Raw genomic sequence first — 21,222 nt, 5'->3', positions numbered from 1 at the left:
TTCAGCAGAGACCTCTCCTTAGGAAAATCAGGAAAAAAACAGATAAGCAGGGCACAGTGGCTGGATTTAACCTAAAATGTAGAAGCTACTGCAGCAGAAGGACTTGTTAGGCTCCAGTCCAGAGTATTGGCTGCAGAGTGGGATTTGTGATTTGGACAGCACGAGACTCCTGTGAGAGCTGGTGTGGCTGGGGGAGCTCCTCTGAGGTGTGGCTCAGACTGTTTCTGCAGTTTCATGGTGGACCAGGCAGGTTGTTCTGTGGGGCAGTGGGAGGGAGTGGAGCTGGGACCTATGGAACGATGGCTCTGTGCTGTAGAAGCAAGCAAGGGCCAGATGAGTCCTGGGTCCTGCTTCTTCCCCTCTCTAGGCTTTCTTTACCAAGGCCCTTCTGGAGGGACTGAGGTTTCCCTGAACCCTTGTGTGCTCTTTGCCACCAGGAGAAATCTGTTGTGCAGATGGGCTCCCTGGAGAGTGAGGAGGTGAGTGGGATGCTGCTGCAGGTACCAGACCCTCTGGGAATGGCTGCCTCCTGTGCTTGGGTGCAGGCAGCAGGCACAGGTGAAGGGAACCTCTCTGTTGGGACTGGGCTGCCTGCGCTCCTTGCTCCTGACACTGAAGGCTTGCTACACTGGAAGCAGATGAAAACACTTCTAAAGAAATGCTCTGAATCATTGTGTCACTGCAGGTGAATGTTGTATTTTTAAGGAATAAACATTTTTTATGGGCAAATCTTAATGGGCTGTTTTCTTTTTCTCACCTATCTTCCATTGCCTGCTGCAGGAAAGGAGGTGCTCCATCCCAAATCCTCTGCTAACATGGAGCTTCACTGTAATTGTAGTAAGTTTCAAGAGCATTCACAAGTGTTGGGCCAGCAAGTGGTTAGTGGCAAATGGCTACAAAATGCTCTCAGCTTCCTCTCCAGCCTCTTCTGATGTATTACTCAAGGGGCAGCAAACTCAAGGTCCATGACTGCCTCCCTCCTTCTTCAAAGCAGATAGGGTTTGCTGATCATGGCAGTGTTTAGGGAGGACATCTGGTGCAGCAACAGCAGTTTACACTTGGTGACAAAGATGGGCAATAGGCAATGCACAGAGAAAATGGTAACTTGACAGCCTCCACAAAGGTGCAAGAGCCTGCAAAGGGTGTTCCTGCGTAAAAGCTGCACATTTTGGAGGAAGCTGCAAGCTTGGCTGCAGCCTTTCAAAATGGAGTTGTGGGGAAGGAAGCAAGTCAGCTGGTGGCAACTGGTGCCTGCTGCATCAGGAGATGCCGAGATCCCTTGGGCAGCAGGCAGGGGCAGAGCTGGCTCCCAAACAGGAGGTGTCTAGTTTAAAAGGGAGCCTGCGGATAGTCCAGACCCTCCTGAAGAAAGATGCTGTGGAGATCTGAGAGCTGGTCCTGGGATGGGATGTGCCATGGCGTGGCTAGCAGAACATGGTGAGGGACTGCAGTGCCCTGGAGGGCAGGAGCCAGATGTCACCTCGTGCTCATCAGCGAGCACGTCAGAGCACCCTGGGGTTTGTATTACGATATGGAAACTGGTGCTGGTGATCCCATGGGGAACAGGAGGGCCACCAGTGAGTGGACATCCCAGTCAGGACTCTTCCCAGTGCTCCTGGCACCAGGACAGCAGCTCCAGCTGTCAAGGGACAGCCCAGTCATTGGGTGGCCTGGGGAGCCTTTACTGAGAGGAAAGCTACCCAGATAACATCAGCAGCAGTAAGACAGGTCCTAGATGAGGCCTCATCCCAGTGCCGTGACCTGGTGTGCATCTTGGTGGGCGAGCCTGGAGCAAAGACAGGGACTGAAGATGTTTCCCTTCGTGTTGGGCCTGGGAGCAGAGATGGTCCTTCAGTAAACCTCATGCTGGCAGGCACCCTTCTCTGCACTGCGGGCAGACCCCTGCAGAGGAGCCATGGGATGGACTCCTGGGGCTCTGCACCATGTCCTCAGCTCAGCTTCTCCCCCACTGTGACCAAGGCTGCAGCAGGACTGGGCAGAGCTGGGGCACGGCTCCGCCTGGGGGAACGCGCTGTTGCACCTCAATCATCACCATGTCACGGACCAGAAGCCTGGCTGCGTTCACTGAGGTGCTCATGGGTGTGTTAATGTGCAAGGAGGTGTCAGTTTTGGGTGTTAATACTCACATCGTGCTGGTTGCTGTAGATTGGTAAGGTTCTCTGGGGTCCGTAACCTGCCACGTACAACATGTAGTAGCAGATGCTGGCTGTATGTCTGTCCTGTCGGGTCTGTGAGTTCCTCAACACCAGAGCTCTGCAGGGCACCCCTCAGACCCATCGTGGATGCAGAGGGCAGCCACCTGCCCAGCCCAGCTTGCCCCTGCCTGACTGCTCTGGAGACGTGGTCATTGAGAAGATGCTGAGATGGAGCAATTGAGAGATCTGCATGGAGAGCCAAGGTGAAAACCATCCATTGACCCTCATTGCCCAACACCCAGGCAGCAAATTGCCCTTTCAGGTTTCATCTGCCAGAAGAGCTGACGCCTCATTAAGTGTCCTGGTTACTGATAGATAAGAGTGGGGAAAGCACAGGGACAGAGGAGATAGATTGAGCAATGATCGATCCCCTGCCAAGGCACAAACACTCTCAGGCGTGGGAAGTGCTGTTCCTTCCCATGTAACCCTGCCCTCTCTCTCCACACAATGTTTCTGGCTCTCATTTCTCTTGGCAGAAAATTTACTTTCTCATCACCCCTCTCCTCCCCTTGGTTGTGTTCAGCTGCCGCAGCTCCTCTCCATCACTTCTCCACTTCTCCTCCCACCAGCAGGCAGAGAAGGTCCCCCCAGCCACTCTACAAGACATAGTGGAGATGCTGCTTCAAAATCTGTTGTCTTGAAGGAAGAGAAGGGAGCCCAGGCTGCCACCGGTCATGCTGCAAGAAGGAAACAAGGAAGGTAAATGCCAGCACTTCATTCCAGCTGGGAAGAGTAACTTTGCTACTGAAAATGGGGAAAGAACTGCAGCTCCTTGAGAACAGAAGGGGTAGCTGAGCTGAGCTATTCCCATGAGATTTTCTTAAATAAGACCTAACCCTAAAAATAAGCAGGGGAGGTCACTGCAGAGAGGAAGTGTCATGTTAACGCTCCCATTTTATTTCTGTTTTCAAGTTAGTAAGATTCCTTCTATGGCATCCCCCTCTGAAGAGCGATTTGTGGTACTCTGGCTTTTGTCCCCACTCCGCGCTGGCATGTTCCTCCTTGTGGGGAGTGGCAGTGCCCACCCAGGCTGGAGCGAGCTCTCCTGCCAACCCCTGCCTGCCCCGCTGCCGTGCGGGGCTCTGGAGGGCATCGCCCACCTCGGGGCAGGGACACCCACCCTGCGCTGAAGTTGTGGGTGATGGTCCCCATCTAGCTGTCTCCCGTAAGCATAGATACATGCTTGTGCAAGAAGTAAAGCCAGTTTTTTCAGGGTTAACAGTTGAAATGAATTTATCAGAAAGCTAGTTGTTTTATAGGGCTATTCTCATCACAATTACTGTAGGGACAGATAAGCAGCTGCTTGTCCCCACTTCTTCCTGCTTTCCCACTTCTGCTCCCTCTCCTAATCAGGTTTCCTCCTCCTTGCCCTAAGGCAGCCGCATCCTCCGTGACTCTGACTCCATCTCTCCCCTGTGAATGTGGGCTCTGCCCGGAGCTGTGAGCTTCTCCTGCAGAAAGGTAATTTCCTTCAGTGTGTCTGTCTCAGGGACTTGTCTGTCCGTCAACAGCATCTGCTGGCTGCAGAGCTGGTCCCGTCCTGCCGGGAGGCTCCTGCTCAGGCAACGCTTCTGCTCGTCTCGTTTCTGGTGGCAGAAACACACTGCTGACAAGTGGAGATGTTCTTGCCTGTCAAAGCCAACATTTTATTAGTGCCCCCTTCTCCCACCCAGGCTATGCTGGGGGAGCTCGTGTCCCGGGATCTCTGTTTGCAAAGCTTGGTAAGACCAGTTCTTTATTTTACTTTAAGACTGACCTCTTACATGCAGCCCCATTGAGACAGTAAATAAAATAGGTTTCTAAAGGGCTGCTTCTTCCTTCCACAGAATTTTTTTTTTCTTGCAGGGTGAAAGTTGTAAAAAGCCACATATTGCATTTAAGGCTGATTGCTGGGCTTGCACTGAGAGGGAGCATGTGGAGGGGCAGAAAGCTGAGGGGCAGCCAAAGCAAGCTGTGGAGCCTAAAGAACAGCTCCTGATGATGTTTAATAATTTAATAATGAAAAAGCCCCTTTTCAAGAAAGACATAAATACCTCCATGGGCTGTGCCTCACCTAAAATTTAACCGGGTATTGTGGCTCTCTGGCCCCTTTGCTAATGCACCTTCTGAGCCCCAAACTCTGGGCAGGGGTCAGTGCTACATCTGTCTGCCTGCAGAATGAGGATTGCAACAGCTTTTTCTCGGTGATTTACCCCTGAATCCAGTATATGAGACAGTCGTGGTCACCTGGGCAGCCCAGTTTTAATCGTCCCGAGGTGTTGAGCTGTGCCAGGTGGCTGGGCTATGCTGCATCTCGCGTTTGTCACCACACCCATGCTGAGGCACATATTTTTTGTATTAAGCATCAAATGTTTCAAGAATATTTTCGCTTTTAGCTGAATTCCCTTTTTGGTGTGCCCTTCTAGGGAGCTTATGACAACTCTTTATTTTTTTAAAAAATTATGTAACTTTCTAAATATCTTTAGAAACTGAAAACCTGGCCTAAAGAAACATTGCCCCAGACAACAGCCGTCCCCAGGCACAGGGGATGGAGGTGTGCAGCTGGTGCTGTGCTGCCTTGTCACACTCCAGGGTGTTCTCACCCTTATCACTGGCTCTAGGAGATTTTCAGGCATTTATATTTTTCATTACTGCCTTAAAGCTGTCTTTGGAAAGGCTCGTTTCATAGCCTGTACTCTGACCACATCTTTTCTATGTGCATGCTGACAACCTTGTTCCTTTCCTCTGTTTACTGCTGCTTTTTGCTCTTTGGACCATGGCTGGGCTCACTGGGTGCTGGGGAGGTGTCGCGGGGTGTGGCAGGCTGGGGGCACCCACATCAGTGCATGGTGAGGAGATGGGAGCCAGTGCAGGTTCCTGCGTGGCCTCTCCAGGAGGCTGCAAACAACCGGGAGATGTGGGAGAGGGGATGGGGCCTTCAGCATTTGGCTGTGATCCATGTGGGGCTGTGGGCTGCATCCTGGCTGGCTGAGGGTAAAGATGTTGGTGAAGCTTTGGCAGTGCTGGCTGGTGCTGGAAGTGTCCAGTTTACAAGAGGTGAAGTTCAGTGTTGAGTATTAAATTAAGAAATAAACCAATTTTAAATGGGGGGGAAAGGCAGAAAAGAAGAGCTAGTGAATAAAAGGGGGCCGTATGTCTTTAGTGGGATGTGTGCTGCTTTTTAGGTTTTAGAAATTTTTTATAACTAAAAAAAAACCCCAAACCCCAAAGCTTTTTTCACCCACCCTGGACAGAAGCTACACCCACCTTTCTGTAGAGGGGGAAGCATCCATCTAGCCTCTCCCCACCCAATGCAGCAGTAGGAGGAGAGAGGGAGCAGCAGCCTCGCATCCCCACATGGAACAGCCACCCTAAACCAGCTCGAGTCGGAGCCACGCAAGTTGCTCTCAGGAGGTCACCCCTCCTCAGTTACTACTCATACCTCAGATCCAGCATGTGGTGGGATGTGGGTGAAGGAGGGCTGTATGTCTGCACAGCATCCTCCAAAGACCAGTCTGAGGCTGGTATCTCGTGCCAAGCCCTTTCCACCCAGAGCTCATGGTTTTGCTTGCATTGAGCCGCAGTCAGGGGCTGGCCGGGAGCACTGTTCATCTGATTGGTAAGAAGATGGGCTGCTGGGACCTCTTAACATCGTGTCAAAAGTTTCAGGCCCCCTTACTTGGTGGAGATCATTGGAGGGCAGGGGCGATGCAAGGCAGATATCAGGGAGAAGCTGAGAAATGCTCAGGCTGCCGTAGCAGCCAGGAGGAGCTTTTCGTTAGGTGCCACTTTTTAGGGGGAATGAAAGGGCGAAGAAAGTCCAAGTCTGGATGTATCCAGAGTTGGTTCCAATGTAGCCGCCAATACCTGCAACTGAGGTTTAGGTCTATGGGCACAGCATGGGACACACTGGGATGGAGCCCCTGACTCTGTGTGTTTGTTGTTTGCTGAGCAGCTCTCAGGTGGGAAGAGAAGTGTGTTAGATAAGGTGTCAGCCCAGGCAGGGTGAAGTGCTGCTTAGTGCAGTTTCCCTTGCACAAGTGTCTGTTGTGCTTTGGAACACATTGTGCCTTTTAGGTTTGGTAAGGAGATGGTCAGACTTGCCTCCTTCCTGACTTTGCTCACATGGAGCGTGGTCTTGAGCCTGATGCCAGCCAGGAGCTATTTTTGCGTTGTGAAGAGTAGCCAAGTCCCAGCATCAGGACCACAGTCCCTCCTCTGGCTAGCCAGGATTGGCTAGGGAGCTAGCTAGAATTGGCCAGGGAGCTCTCTGAGTTCCCTCATGTACTCCCTGATGCCTCCAAGGTCTTTGCTTGGAAGGTTAAAGTGAGATGGTGTGGCTGGGGCACCTACAGATCAGCTGGCTCTTTGGAGAGGTGAAAGGGGGACAAGTGTCTCCTGCATTGCAAAGACACCCTGCAGCATTTTCAACAGCTTCTCTCCTAAAGCAGGTGTCTCTATGTTGTGCTCCTGACTCTTATTTTTGTATATATACATATATATGTTTTTCAGAGGACCTTTATCTCAGCTCTTCTGCCAGGACAAAGCACCAAAATGCAGCCTGTGCCTCTGCACAGCCTTTCGGAGTTGGAAAGAGCAAGTCTGCAAGAGATTGCTCTCTACCAGCTGCAGGAGAAGCTGCTTGTTGGAGATCTCAGCCTGGCTAAAGGTAGAGGATGGGAGAGGATGGCGCCTGCTGAGGGAGGGCTGAGGTCTGAGTCATTGCTGCTGCTCATCCCCATGCTTGCACTTCGTAACACGGGATGATGTTTATGGAAGAACATTTGTGGCACATTTTGGTGCATTTTATTTTTTGTTCCCTGCTTTGGTCTGAGCCTCAAAGGCCTAATCAGTCTTTTGAGGAGGATTTGTGTGTCCATAGTAGTGTGAGAATATGACCTTGCCTGTTGTCTGCCTCTGATCCCCCTAATCCAAACCAGATGGAATATGACTTGGCAAGGTCTCCCACTGAGACTATCTTAATGCCATTGGGATGGGACAAGCTTTGCTTTTTGGAATGACGTCCAGCACAGAGTCCTGATGCTGGGATGGGGCTTGTGCAAGGCTAGAGATGTGCTACTGAAATTAATGGGCAGATAAATACAGAAGCTCCACAGGGCCTGAGCTCCCCTGTCCTGGCCTACAGAGACATACGTAGCTCTCTGCATCCCCTGACATCTACACATCTAGCCAAGCACGCACTGTCAGTTGGGGATCAGCTGACTCCTTCCTGAATTTACTTGTTACTCAAGGGTGGAAAGACCACCCTGAAGTGCCTCCTCTGCCCCGGACTGTATTTTGGCATCCCAGTAGGACAGGAGATGCCTACAGCTCACCAGCCCTGGGGTTGCGTGGTACCAGCAGTACAGGTGCAGAGGGAGCTCGGGGGTCCCCAGCCCCACTGCCTGCTCACAGCAGGGCTGTCACCAGCACCAGCCCAGGGCAGCTGGGGCTGGCACTTCCAAAGGATGGAGCCCCTCACATCTTTGGGGACCTGTCCCAGGGAAGGAGCATTTCCTAATGCTCAACTTCATACTGGACAGCAAGTACTTACTCGGGATGACATCCAAGTTTCATATCCTGTCTTAACTAATATTTGGAAGATTTCATGCAGTGAAATGCCTTCAAGAAGACTAAAAGAGAGAAAACTCCCTTCTCATTCCCAGAAATTCCAGTTGCCCCAGGGCTGCAGCACCAGCCATCACAGACTGCCTTTAAGTCCCTGAGGGTCTCCAACCACAAATATCCTGGTTCTTTTTTTTTTTATTTTGAGCTGTTGTGACCCCATTTTCAGTGATACCCTGCAGCAGTAGCTTCTTTAGGGAACAGTTCAGTGGAAAAATAAAAAAATTTCCTTCCTTGCTGTTAAGTGTGCTGCATCTTGTCTGATGGGCTCCTCTCTTCCTGCGGGATAAGTGCAGGGGACTGCAAAGTCCTGATCTCATCCTTGTGTGTATTTTCAATGTCACTCTCATGTTCCTGTGGTTTTTGAAGGAAGCAGCTGCTGTTGGGGAATCCCTCCTTCCTTTTGTCCATCTTTGTATACTTCAGATTTCTACCTGCTAATTGTTCTTTTTGTAGTTAGTTGACTGGGAGTCAATGTGAGATGCCGAGGATTAGCTATGAAACTATTCCACTTGCAATATAATTTTCCTATCTCAGCGTTTTAAAGGGTAGTTCACAATGTTGGCAATGCCTGAATTTGGGCTGCACGGTCTCTATTTGGGTCCATCCACCTGTCTGTACTTGCTCCGCAGCATCTACCCACATGAAATTCCTGCCATCGCACAGGCAGGATGTTATTATTTCCCTCAGGGAAAAGGGGTTCAGCACCTCTTTTAATCCTTGTATCTCCAGATACCTAGACAATGAGGATCATGGGGTGTGCATCCCCTTGTGACCAATCCTTCAGGGCAGACTTCAGCTTTGATACCTTCTGGGATTCTCTTTTCCTTCCAAGAGTCCTTACCTCATTCAACCCCAACAAACTTCTGCAGCATCTCAGACCTTATAGCAAACAGCCTCCTTCAGGATAACCTTCCTGAGCTACAGAGCAAACACGTCATGGGCACTACATCTCATTTTTGCTAAGTCTGCAAGAACAAGTCTGTGGTTTGAAAAGTAGATAACCAGGAAAGATGAAATCTTTGAAGGATGCACAGCATCGAGCTTGCTCTAATGCATCTCAGAGAAAATAAGTTGTCCTTATCTCCTAGGTTTGTCATGGATCGTACGCGTTACTCTGTCATGGAGGTACTGACTCAGGCTTTCTGGGCAGGGGGATTCTGGTAGTTTCTTTAGTCTCTGCTGCCTCATGGTTTGTTTCCCTTAGGAACATCTGCGCAGCTTTAGAACTGGAGAGTTATGCTGATGCTCCACCTCAGCACGTTGAGTCACTCCTCCTAACTCTATGCTGAAACAGTGGAGTGTTGCTGGCCCTTTGTTTCCTTAGCTGGGTGTTTTTTGTCTCCAGGTTGTTCTTCATCTGGTCATTTGAATGAAACAATACGTATGGTGCTGCAGAATAATTAATGTAGGCTACTCTTTTACACACATGTTGTTCATACCAACATTCATAACTTTCTTCTAAATCTTACAAGATAACCCAAACAAATATATAAATTGTTTCTAGGAAGATAACCTTTCAGGCATAAGGAGCACAAGCCAGAACAGGGTGATGTATTCTGGAAGGATTTAGGGTGGGCAGTGAATGAATTTTCAGTTCCCTGCTGCTGGCTGCTGTCCCTGGATGTGCAATGTGGGGAGGACTTAAGAGCAAGGCTTGCCTCTCTAGGACCAGTATGTGGTATGTGTTTTGTCTAACCTGATTTGTGTGTGCTCTGTAAAATATTCACAGAAGCTTTTCTGGGGCCATATTCCTTTTTCCAGTGTCAATACTAGACCCCTGAGGATGAATTAGAGTCATTAAGTAATTGCTAGGACATCACCATTAATACAGAGTCATGTATAACATGGATACAGAATTTAAATGTGACCAGAACAGTTTTAAGCTACAGCCTTTGGACAGCTGAAGTTGTTTGTTTTTTTCTCCTCATAGTTGCACCTAAAGGCAGCAAATCCATCCGCCAGAAACTGGAGAGCTTTTCAAAGGAGAAGAAAGGTGAGCAGCCTCCCTTTTACCCAGGTTTTTGTCCCTGCTCTCAAATAGAATTGATGATTTTTGGCCCAAATTCAGCAAGGTACTTTGTCCCATGTTATTTTGCTGTTCTCCAGAGTGGGGGGTAACAATACATACAGAAGCATGAGAGAGTCTGGGAGGGATGCATATGTGTGTGGATGAAATATGTGTGTACATGAACATGCATTTTTAAAGATAGACACACATTAATAATTCTATTTTGCCACTGGTCTCACTGCTTCAAGTTATTTTTTATTGTCCCTTGAAAGATGTCAGTCACAAACCTGGGGAAACCAGAAGTGTAGAGCAGACCCAGCTGGGAGTGAGCACTTACTAATTTTATTCATACCAGTACAAAGTCTGCTCAAGGAAATTTTTGAGCAGCAGTCTGTTATTTTAATAAATGGATCAGTGTCTTGTACTCCAGTTGCAAAACCTCTTGGCTCAGGGTACTGTGGAGGCTGGAAATAAGGAGGGCTCTCCTTGCATCTGCAAGGAGGTATAGAAGGGGGAAGTTATTTGGGGAAAGTGCCATTAATACCAAGACTGTTCTTGAACAGACATAGCTGATGCAAACACTGTAGAAAACTAGAAGTTATAATTTAGTAAGAATCTATAAAATATTTCTGGTGATTTATGAAGTCTCCACTTCATGGATGCTATGGCATCTTTATGAGGCGGAAAGTTCAGGAGAAATTGGGACAGGCTGTAGCAAACATGTTGATGGAGACCAGTTTTCCTGCTGGCTTCCCGGCTTCCCTGCATCTCCTTCCTCTTCCTCCAGCACGCCATCTCCCATGCCGTGCCCTCCTCACTCGGCTCCCTGGCTGCCCTTCACACTGAGTCCTACCACACAATGCCCCAGAGCTTTCTAGGGGCATCATCTTCCCTTTAGCTTTGCCCAGGGTCCTTGGGCGGGCTCCTTCCACCCACCGCAGGCACCCCGGGCTCCTGGGGAGCTGGAGGAGGAGCAGGAGGGGACAGCGTGCAAGCGCACGGATAGTTACAGGCTGACATCCTGCATTCAAGACACAGATCTCCTTGTCATGTATTGAATTGGTTTTATATGTTGTTCTCTTCACTCTGCTGCCAGTGGTTACCTTTACAGTATCCTGGTATTCCCTTCTGTTGGTTAATTATTTTATCCAGGCATGAACATGTGCCCCTGGCAGCTGGCCTGTGCTGCTGCAGCTCCCTCTCATTTTTTCCTGCTAGTGATACTTTTCCATTTCTCCCATGTTTTTCCCTAGACTGCTCTCCTCAGACTTTTGGGATCCCACTCTTCCAAGTTATTGCCAATGATCGTGCCTACAAGCAACTGCAGGAAGAGGTGAAGAAGAGCCGCCGGCTCTGCCTGGAGGTGGAAGCAACAGTGACGAGATTTCAGGCTCAGAGGCAGAAGAGGTCCCCAGTGGGCGGGAGCTGTGGCCTGGTACCCCATGGAGTCTTCCTGGAGGAGCCGTTTTCCCCAACTTTTCTCAACAACAGCTCCCGGAGCCAGCGAAGGGTATGATTACAAAAATGGGCTGCACTGTGACCGTGCTGCAGGTTGGGGGAGGCTCTCACTTCAGCAATAAATATGGTTTCCCAGGGTCTTTTTTAAAAGAATGTGAGTTATATGGTTGGTCCCAGTCTGCCCTCAGGGAAATAGGATGCCCCTACTTCCCCCAAGAGATGGACTGTGAGGCGTGGGACACTCTTTACTAGCTCAGCTCTTATGGAGCCAAAGTTACCAGGAGGACATGGCCAAGCAGCCAAAGGCCGATAGCAATAGGAGATTCATCCTCAGTGGTGTGGATTTTTCTGCTCTTCTGTTGCATCACGTCTTGGAGACTGGGCCTCGCACCTGAGAAATTCCCACCAGAAGTTGTGTCTGTTGATGGTGGGTCATGTTGTCTCCCTGGCTGCGCAGCAGGGAGAGACCAACCCCTCGCTGCTGCGGGGACATCAGCTGCACTGCTGAACTGCTCTGCTTGCAGTGTGGGCTACCCTTGCGCCAAAGGGCACGACAACGGTGTTGCTGGTCAGCCTTGGCCACCTTCTGTGCTTTAGCCTTGTTTCCTGTGAGGGGAGGTGGGTATTAGGCTGGGTTTGGTTTGCCTTATCTCTTTGGAGTAGAAATCCACACTTGCTAAGTGTCTGTAACCGCTGGTGTAAAGCAGCTCCAATGCAAGTAACTAAATTCAGTATATTGCACAGTCAAAGGTGCAAGATTTGGGGATGTTTCTTCTTTCCCCATGTCTGCATGCGGTGTCGGGTCTGCCCCAGCAGGAAGACTGTGTTTAGAAACACCTCATGCTAGGAGCAGTGCACATGAATGAAAGCATGGGAGATAAACGGTGTCTGTGGTTCTCTTGCAACCCCAGACAGGCTCTGTAGACCTCTGTGTTCCCCACAAACTTCTGAGGTCACAGCAATGACAGTGTACTGGGACCTTGTGGGGTAGTTTCTGCCACCCTGCAAATCGCCTCTGCTCCGTCTCAGGGGGCAATGTCCGTGGACTCCATCACTGACCTGAGTGACAACACTTCCAAGCTGCTGGAGGCCCTGCAGTTGTCACACCCTCACGAACTGGATCCATGGAGAACCTTGGGCAAGAAAAAGATGTTGAGCCTCAATCCCATCACCTGGCAGGTCCCCCGGATTGTGGAGAGATGTTGCAAACACATTGAAACACACGGTAAATATGCATGTCTCTCCAGCCAGGTGGTCTGTCCCACAGTAGGTTGGTAAAACCCATCATATGTGGTGGGCTGGGGCAGTGTGGTCTGGCTGTTCCCCAAGATGGGAGGAAGGAGCTGATTCCTGGGGCAGGGCATGCTCCCAAAAAGCTGCTCAGGGAGAGTCCTCTGGGCTGGGTGTAGCATCCCAGAAAATCTTATTGCTCCAAACCCTTTCTTTTTAACCCCACTGCCAAGAGTGGGGAAGGACGTGCTGCCTTACATGCAGTGCAAAAGAACCACTTCCATGATGTTGAGGTGCTCCAAGGACTAGTTAGGGTGGCAGGGGGCTGTGGGAGTGCAGAGCACTAACCTGTCTGTCTCCCAGGTCTCCAAACGGTGGGCATCTTCCGGGTTGGGAGCTCCAAGAAAAGAGTTCAGCAGGTAAAGTGAGACATTTACTGCTTCCTCTGTAGCAGTGCCATATCCAAAGGACAGGTGCTTGTATGTGTGCGGAATGAATAAAGCAGACACTGATGTGGAGAGGTCTAAAATATCACAGGCACATGCTGGGTCACAGACAACCTGTAACCTGCGGCTGGGTCCTTATCCCACACATGGAGAACAGGCTTCATCTCTCCCAGTTGCCTTTAGAAGATGAGCCACCATCCTCTGGATGGCACTTCAGAGCCACTCTGGGCTCCCTTCACCAGCCAGCAGCTCCTTCTGGCCCCATGGCCCATCCTCTGGGCAGCAGCAGGTTCCTGGGCTCTGGCATGCCTTCTTTGGGGGTGCCCTGGATCAGGGGGACATTGGGAGTAGCCAACCCTCCTGTCCTGCCATTGCAGTAGCTCTGTACAGGGGCAGTTCCTGACAGCATGGCTCATAAAAAATTGACTTGATTTTATTCTTCTCCTTTCTTCCATCTTTAAGCTGAGGGAAGAGTTTGACCGAGGACTGGATGTTTTCTTGGATGAACATCAAAGCGTTCATGATGTGGCTGCTCTGCTCAAAGAGTTTCTTCGGGACATGCCGGATTCACTGATTCCCAGAGAGCTTTATGCAGCCTTCCTCAGCACCACCTGTGAGTACCCAGAATGCAGAGACTCACTCTGCACAGGCCACATTTAGTTTTGTAAGGAAAAAAAAGATACTTTTCTTCCTGTGCAATTACCTGGTTGAGCACCAGGTCCCAGCACGGTTCAGCATGCTGCAGAGGAGCTCAGCCCAGCAGTTTGTGTGGCCTGCAAAGGTGTCTTTGCAAATTCTCTGCCCAGGTCTCCCTACCCTCCATATTTCGAATGACTGAGTTTTTAAGCAGTCTCCACAGCTTCCAGCATCACTCTTTCTTGATCTCCCTCACCATCTCTTTGCTTCCCTTTTGCCATCCTTCTCTCCAAATCCAAGACTTTGAATCCCTGCTTCTACATCAAAAACGAGCAGCTACACACCAAAGGGCTTGCTCTCAGTCTGTGCCGTGTCAGGGAGCAAGGCAGGGCACATGCAGCGGGGAGCAGAGGTGTGCAGGGTTTTAGGGGGATGTATGAGTCAACCTCTGCCCTCAAGCTCAGGTATGTGAGTGCCTAGCGGGCTGGGAACTGCACTAACTAACGGTATGCTCTCTGCCTAGCCATGGAGGGTCCGGCACAGCTGGCTGCCCTCCAGCTGCTGCTCTTCCTGCTGCCGCCCTGCCACAGCGACACGCTGCACCGGCTCCTGCGGTTCCTCAGCGAGGTGGCCCGGCATGCCGAGAGCTCCTGGGGCCCTGATGGCCAGGAGGTAAGGCTGGCCCAAGTGGGTCCACTGCGTGAAGAGGGGGTTGCTCAAACTTCATTGGTCGTGGGTTAAAACCAAGCAGAGCTTCTTGCAAGCCCAGGTGAAACCAAACTGTTGATAAATCCCCCTGTCCATCGCAGGTCTGTGTTGCTCTCTGTCCAGTTAAGTGATTTTCTGGGTTGCAGTAACCCAAGAGAAACCTTGTTGTGTGTCCATAGGCAGCACAAGGGGCATTTTTTGTGAACTAATTCTGGTTTTCCACCTCCATCTTTCATGAAGGACTTACGATCGTGCATTGAGGTTGATTTTGGTTTCTCTGGACCACTTGAGCACCAAGTCTATCTGTGATTTGAAGAGACTGACTTTGTCTCATACTGTAAGATGATACAGAAATACTGATTGTTACCTTTTTGGAAGGGATTGTGAAAGGAAGGTAGATGGGAATGGAGGCCCTGATGCAAGGAGTGGGTGAGCATGTGCGCCAGCACCATAAACACTTTATGCTGGCCTAGTTTGGAAAATTCTACCAGCTTGGAAAGGACTAAACTGGACCCAGATCAACACCCTGGCCTCACTCAGCAGATTGTGTTCCTGCCTTGGAGTGGGTGAGGCTATCCTGGGACATCTCATGCCAATGCATCTATCATCTGCAGTTTCTTTTTTTGCTTGCTTGCTAGATTCCTGGGAATAAAATGACAGTTTCAAACTTGGCCACTATCTTTGGTCCCAACATCCTTCAGAAAGAGAAGCCTGGGGAGAAAGATGCTGGTGCCATGAACTTTGAAGATAGCAGTGCCATCATACTGGTGCTCCAGAGGTTGATTGAGCACTACCAGACCTTGTTCATGGTAGGTAAGGCTTTCTCAGGGCAGCTTTTCTAGACCTTTCCTTCCCCTCTGAACCCTTCTAATGGCAGCAGAAGGAGGGATAGATTCACAGTCACATTTTAGCAACAGGTAACTCAAGTCATCTCATGAAAATGTGTTTCATTCCTCATGGCAGGTGTCAATATTAATTTGGGATGGTTTGTTACTGGCATCGTGAAGGCAGAGCTCAAGGTCATGCCATGAACAGGTCCTGTCTTTTCTGTTGCTTTCCACACCAGTGATGTCTGACTGAGCTTGTTTGGGATGGAAAACAACTGGCCAAAACCCACTGCAGAAGTGGTACAAATTCTCCCCTAAAGTCTCAGTAAGGCGGGAAAGCAGAGGAAGAAATGGGAGACTAGAAGAAGGAAGGACCTAGAAGGTAATAGCTTGAGGTAGAGGTGCCACAGCCTCAGGCAGATGTGGGGAGGATGTCTAGTAGTGGGGAGAGCTAGTGAGGGTAGTGAAGGATGGGGTTGCTTCAGTTCTACTCTTCAGTGGATGATTTGGACCATCAGCGTGAGACAGGGAGTGCTTATCCTCTCCTAGGGGATGCATCAACCTGGAGTTCCCAAAAGCATCTTTTAGAGTCACATAAAGGTTTGTAGACCAACCAGATCAGGGCTCACTTCAAAGCTAGATCAGGGCTGTGTTCAGCTGGGGTCTATTTCATTTCCAAGGATGGAAAGCTCGTACCTCTCTGGGTCCTGTCCAGACCTGTAGGTGGGTGCCATCCCACAGTGGAGGCTGTGCAGCTGTTCTGAAACCCTGTCAGAAACCCCCTGGATCAGTAAGAGCATACACTGAGCAGTCCTCCTGGCCCTGCTTTTAGGAGAGGACCTGGGAAATTCCTGAGAAATACCAGAAATGTCTGTTTTCTACAGGTCTGTGTGACATTTCAGATGGCTAAAAAGCCCTGTCAGGTGTGCAGGGCGCCAAAGGACCGGGGTTAGTGTGGGGAAAGCAGGGGCTGAGATCCTGCTCAGACCCCGGGAGGTGTGTGGGATGTGACACCAACACAGCGAGTCTGTATTGACCTGGAATCCTTTTGCTGTCCTTGGCTGCCTCTGCTCGTTTTCCTCCAGAGAGGAGGAGATGCCGTGTGCAAGTGTGTGTGTATATCCTTCCCAGGTCTCTCCAGAAATGCAACTTGACATCCTAAGGAGGCTATTTCAGACAGATCCCGATGTCATCGACTACCTTTTGCGCAGGAAGTTCAACACCATGCTGTAAGTCCTGGCGAGGCGCAGTGCTGCTGGAGGGCACCTCACTGCATGGGGACAAAGCTTTCCTGCAGCAACACTCACCGTGCTGCTGGCAAGTGACTGACAAATCCTGCTGATCTTCCTGCCCATCTTTGCTGTTCCTTCCACCACTTTCAGTCATGAGCTCCCCAGCTAAAATCCTTCACTTTCTGTGCTAACGCCTGACAGCTGAAACATCCCAGCTTTTCTGTCCCCTGGAGCTCCCTATTCTCCTTTTTATCTCCCCAGCCCATGACATGCTCTTTCCTTTATCCAGATCTGCCCTGCAGCAGAACTCCTTTACAGCACACACCTTTCTGTGTGCGAACCTACACAGCTCTTGTCCTGCTGCGCCCTAGACCACTCTGCTGCCCCAGCCTGTCAGGCCCACACACCGATGCCTGCTCCATTTTCAGCTCCATCACTAGCCTCCTCCAAATTTTCTTCACCCTTGGTGGTGTCTGCATTTCTGTGCATTTTTTTTCCTGTCTTGTGTGCATCTGTGTGCGCATGTGTCTGTGAGTGTGACGGTCAGCTATGTCTGTACATCTGCTTTTTGACTGCAAGATAGGATGGTCCCACAGAGGCTCCGAGTGTGAGCTCATGCCCTTCCTTGTGATTAAAGAAGGTGGGGTAAAAGGGCCTTGTGTCCCATGATTTGGGCCCACAATCATGGCACATAACACAGGAGGTATTTTGCTCCCCTGTGATCGGAAGCAGGGCATGCTCCACAGCCTCCAGTCTCCTTGTAGAGCTGGTGACTCCTTCAGCAAACATGGACTGTCCTGTGCGAAATGGTTTCTCCCAACCACAGACCTTACAAGTTATCTCTGCTACTGTTCCTTGTCTGTCTTCACGTTCCTTTCGGGACTGTCCAAAGAGACGGCAAGTCTTTGGGGATCTGCTAGAGGCTGTTTAGGTGTGGAGTTGACAATAGAAGCAGTTTGCAAATAACCTATCTTTTTTGGTTTTGGTTTTTTTTTTAACTTTCTTAGGAGGACAGAGAGTGAGGATTCAACAGAGGAGCACGCTCCATCCCCTCAGCCAGGTCAGACCCACACCCTGGAGAGCAACTCCTTCTCATCAGAGTTGTACAGCAGCGTCTCGTTCCTAAACCTGGACTTTGGCATCTAGCAAGCCTGGCCCAGGCCCTATGCACTGCCTTCTGTGGACAAAACTGGGCAACCTTTCCCCAGCAAAAATAAGTCTTCTATCCCACTTTGGAGGAGCGGAGCAGTGAAAGGAGCATGACTGCCTGTGGGAGCCTCTTTGGTACCAGCAGACGTGCCAGGTTGTTGTGGCGCGGCCAGCCCCACAGCAGCAGAGGCGGTTGCAGGCTGCCAGCAGCAGGGCTTTCCACATGTGGGTTTGTTGCTAGATGACAACCAAGCAACCTGTGTGCTTGTGCGGTGGCTGCGTGTGTGTGCATGGTTGTGTAGGCAGTGGTGTGCAAGGGGGAGGGTTCTGGGAGCAAGCCCAAGAGCCGCCAGCATGCTTGCAGGCCTGAAGTGCTGCCTCTGCCATCTGCCACTTCGAGGGAGTTTGAGGCAGGAGATTTCTGTCCCCAGAGCTGTGCAAGAGCTGTCGGCTCAGGTCTAAAGCAGACCCCATCTGGGGTACCCCCAGGCATTTTCTGGGCTCTGCTGAGGGTCTGGCTGGCTGCTTACAGGGTCGGGATGGGGAGGAGGGGGCGGGGGGGATAGTGCTGAGACCCCTTGCACAGACAGGGAGGAGTCTGGCCTGAGGCAGAGGTGGATGGGGACCGTTAGCAGGGTGGTGAGGGTGGAAAATGCAGTTTGGCTTTGTGCATTTCATGCTTTGGCATCCCATTTACTGTGTGTTGTTGTACCACGGGCTTATGCAGAGAGGAAGCTCTCTTGGAGCTAAAGCAATGCCGGTGAAGTAAAGCAATAGCACCGTCTTGCAAATATACCCTGGCCTGGCCGTGTTCAGAATGAATCACAGCACGCTTCTTTGTCTGAACCTAGGCTTCAAACAGCTCACTTTATAAACAGAAAACACTGTATTGACCCCAAAATATATGGCTGGTGTAGTAAGAGGGAAGAATATACTCTGATGATTATAAACTTCAATTTTCCTTGAGTTAATATTCAGTAAGTAAACCTTCTAATGTATTTTATAGGTAATGGTGTCTTTTCATGAGTTTTGGCTGAGAAATGTCTGGTTTGGTTTGTTCTTACAGCTCAGGAATTGGACCTCAATGCCGGTTACATGCAAATATACATTTCTAGCTGGTATGGCAGAATGAAATTTATCAGCAAATATTTTTTGTTGTTTTCTTTCAATTTACTCTGCTGGAAGTGGCCTGGCAGCCCCTTATCCAGTCACCTCCATGGGCTGTGTTGTCCCTGGGTGAAACAGCAGCATGGGGAGGGATGCTCTGGGCAGCCATCCCCAGGCAGCACAGAGAAAGCTCAGCTTTGGATGGACCAGTCCAGCACAAGGAGCCAAGCCAGCACCATCAATGGTAAAAAGTCAGTATGTATGGAAGGGGAGTCAAAGAGACAGCAAAGAGGTGTCTGTGACTTTTGCATGGAACATTTTTTGTCTTTTGTCTGTCTTCTGAGATCCTGCAGTTTATGGTCTCTTGGTTTGAAATTGTCATGTTCACCGTTTAGATCTTACTTCCAAGGAAATGCAGTTGAAGAGTGTGGAGAAGAGGGCAGGCAGGTGTGAAGCTGGTAAGGGATGTGATGAGAGAACTGGTGCCCAGAGGTGTGATGGTGTAGAAAACTAGGGCAGACAGGTAAGGCAAGAAAGTGGGTAACGCTGGAGAGCAGCAGGGCAGAAAGAAGACAGGAATGAGCTACACCAGGATTTTTTTAGTGTTGAGGGCAGATGGATCTGGTGTCATAGCTCCTCTCATTTGGTCTACCTGAAATCAGCAACAAATCCATGACTTTTACTCCGGAGCAACCAAGAAATACACACTGATGATTGCAGAGATGCTTATTCCTCATGAATCATGGCAAAAATGTCTGGCTTTATAACACAGGGCACAGAGAGTTTGGCTTTGCAGTTGCTTCCTTTTGTCCGTCTGTAGGTTTCCATCTGTCATTTCGGGTTGTATTTAGCAGAGTTTCACATGTATGACAGAAATCTCCCTACCACGATGGATTTAATTGTCCAGTTTCATGTATGACTCTGAAACTCCCCCAAACTCAGCCTTGGCAGAGAACTGACTGAAATTCATCTCCATAGAAGTTCCCAGCCATGGGAGCTATGAGCTCCTCATCACAGCTGCCGCACACTGATGTGTGAGCATGGTTCCTTTTTTTGTCTTGTTGTGGTTTAAAATGTTTCTGTTTACACTGGCACATTGAGTAGAAGCTGAAGGACTTGACACTCCTTCCCCTCCCAAAAGTGGCTGAAAAATAAAAGAGTGCTTTTGAAAACAAAACCAGGCTGGAGTGTTTGGCAGAACTGCAGCTCAGGGAGGACGAGGAGGGGCGGGGATGTTTAGAGGAGGACCAAAGCTCCATCAGTGGTTTGTGACTCTGGGGTTCACACCCCAGGGCATGGGCTGCCACACGGGGCCATAGTTTCTGACTTCCTGGTGTCAGTGAAGGGCCAAGAGGGCCCCTTGGTGGAACCACGTACCAGCAGGCCAAACTGGGCCCATAAGGGAGCTGTGCCCAGGGTGCTCCTGCACCTCCCAGGCTGCTAGGGTCTCCAGGGCCCTTTGGCTGCCGCCTTCTCTCCCATGGGGCAGCCCTGTCCTCATGGCCCTGACCCTGGGGAACTGCTGCTTTGCCCTAATTGCAGATGTATCCCCAAAGGACCCTGAGTTCCCATGAGGTCTGTGATGGGTGGAGCAAAGAGGAGGAATGGGGTGAAGAAAACATACTGCTCTTGGTCTTTGGTTGGTTGGTTGGTGGAAAAACATCCAGGACAGTGTGGACTCAGCCTTCCCCTGTGTCCTTACAGGAATGGCTCCATCATGTGGACCTCACTTGATGCACCCCAGGGGAGACCTAGCTCCATGGCACAGTAGGCAATGAAGGGACTGGGGCAGGCTGAGCTCAGGCTGTGCACCGGTGTCTGCCCTTTGCTCCTACCACCATCTCTAAAGGGGAAGGTGACAGTAGTTCCTACAGGAGATATGCTGCATCCTACCCTTCTTCAACAAGCCTTGTGATTTGTCTCTGAATGTGAGGCCTTGGTGTTCCAGTCTAGCTCTGAACATTGCTGAGGTGCCAGCAAGTTTTGTGGAGCAGTGGCTGAAGGGCTCACTTGTTGATCTGTATACGTCTGCCATAGGATCTCCTAAGCATGCTCTGATTCCTCTGCCATGGACAGAGGGTCATCCTAGCCCAGGGAACCAACTCCTGCAGCCCACAGGGGCCTCTTGAAAAGAAATGTCTTTGCACCAAACCAAGCTAAAGAAGCTGAATGTGAGCATACAGAGCGAGGATTCAGGAGAAGCCACCATCAAGGCAGGCAGGGCACAGCCATGGCCTTGTGTTTCAGGACTTGCCTTTCAGCAGCCGTGTTCCTCAGGGCCTCCTCCTCAGACTGGTCTGAGGTGACCTGGGCTGGTTTGTCAAACACCACACTGAGATGTGGGGAAATGCTTAGCACCTCGGTGTGGGCGCGTACTCCAAGAGCACTGGTGTCTTGCTGGTTATGAGCAGGGAGCCCATGGCTTGGCTGGCGTGCCTTAACTGCCGTAACAGCGTCATGGTTTTGGTGACACCTTGTAGCATCAAGAGGATTATTAACAAATGCATGAGCCTTTCTGCACCTCTAGCCTGAGAGGGAGGCATTCCACCATAGCCTCCTCATCAGCCAGATGGCCAGTGGATGGTCCCTGTCTGATGG

The 21,222-nt window shown here is 50.3% G+C and overlaps 1 protein-coding gene across 1 annotated transcript; it reads left to right on the top strand.

Annotated features, from left to right (window-relative positions):
* Nucleotides 1–2,745: 2,745 nt before the first annotated feature.
* Nucleotides 2,746–17,978, top strand: ARHGAP36 (Rho GTPase activating protein 36). The gene is made up of 12 exons (XM_026848598.1): nt 2,746–2,915; nt 3,592–3,677; nt 6,708–6,864; nt 9,754–9,816; nt 11,085–11,341; nt 12,319–12,514; nt 12,883–12,938; nt 13,428–13,578; nt 14,125–14,273; nt 14,948–15,118; nt 16,268–16,365; nt 17,376–17,978. Exons 2-12 carry the CDS (start codon nt 3,636–3,638, stop codon nt 17,512–17,514), a joined length of 1,479 nt encoding a protein of 492 aa, XP_026704399.1. The 5' UTR covers nt 2,746–2,915; nt 3,592–3,635; the 3' UTR covers nt 17,515–17,978.
* Nucleotides 17,979–21,222: the final 3,244 nt, after the last annotated feature.

The sequence above is a fragment of the Athene cunicularia genome, assembly GCF_003259725.1.
Source record: "Athene cunicularia isolate RWA chromosome 4 unlocalized genomic scaffold, athCun1 chr4_part3, whole genome shotgun sequence".
Taxonomy (NCBI): Eukaryota; Metazoa; Chordata; class Aves; order Strigiformes; family Strigidae; genus Athene; species Athene cunicularia.
The sequence above is the reverse complement of the archived record's forward strand: the minus strand, read 5'-3'. Positions and strand labels throughout refer to the sequence as shown.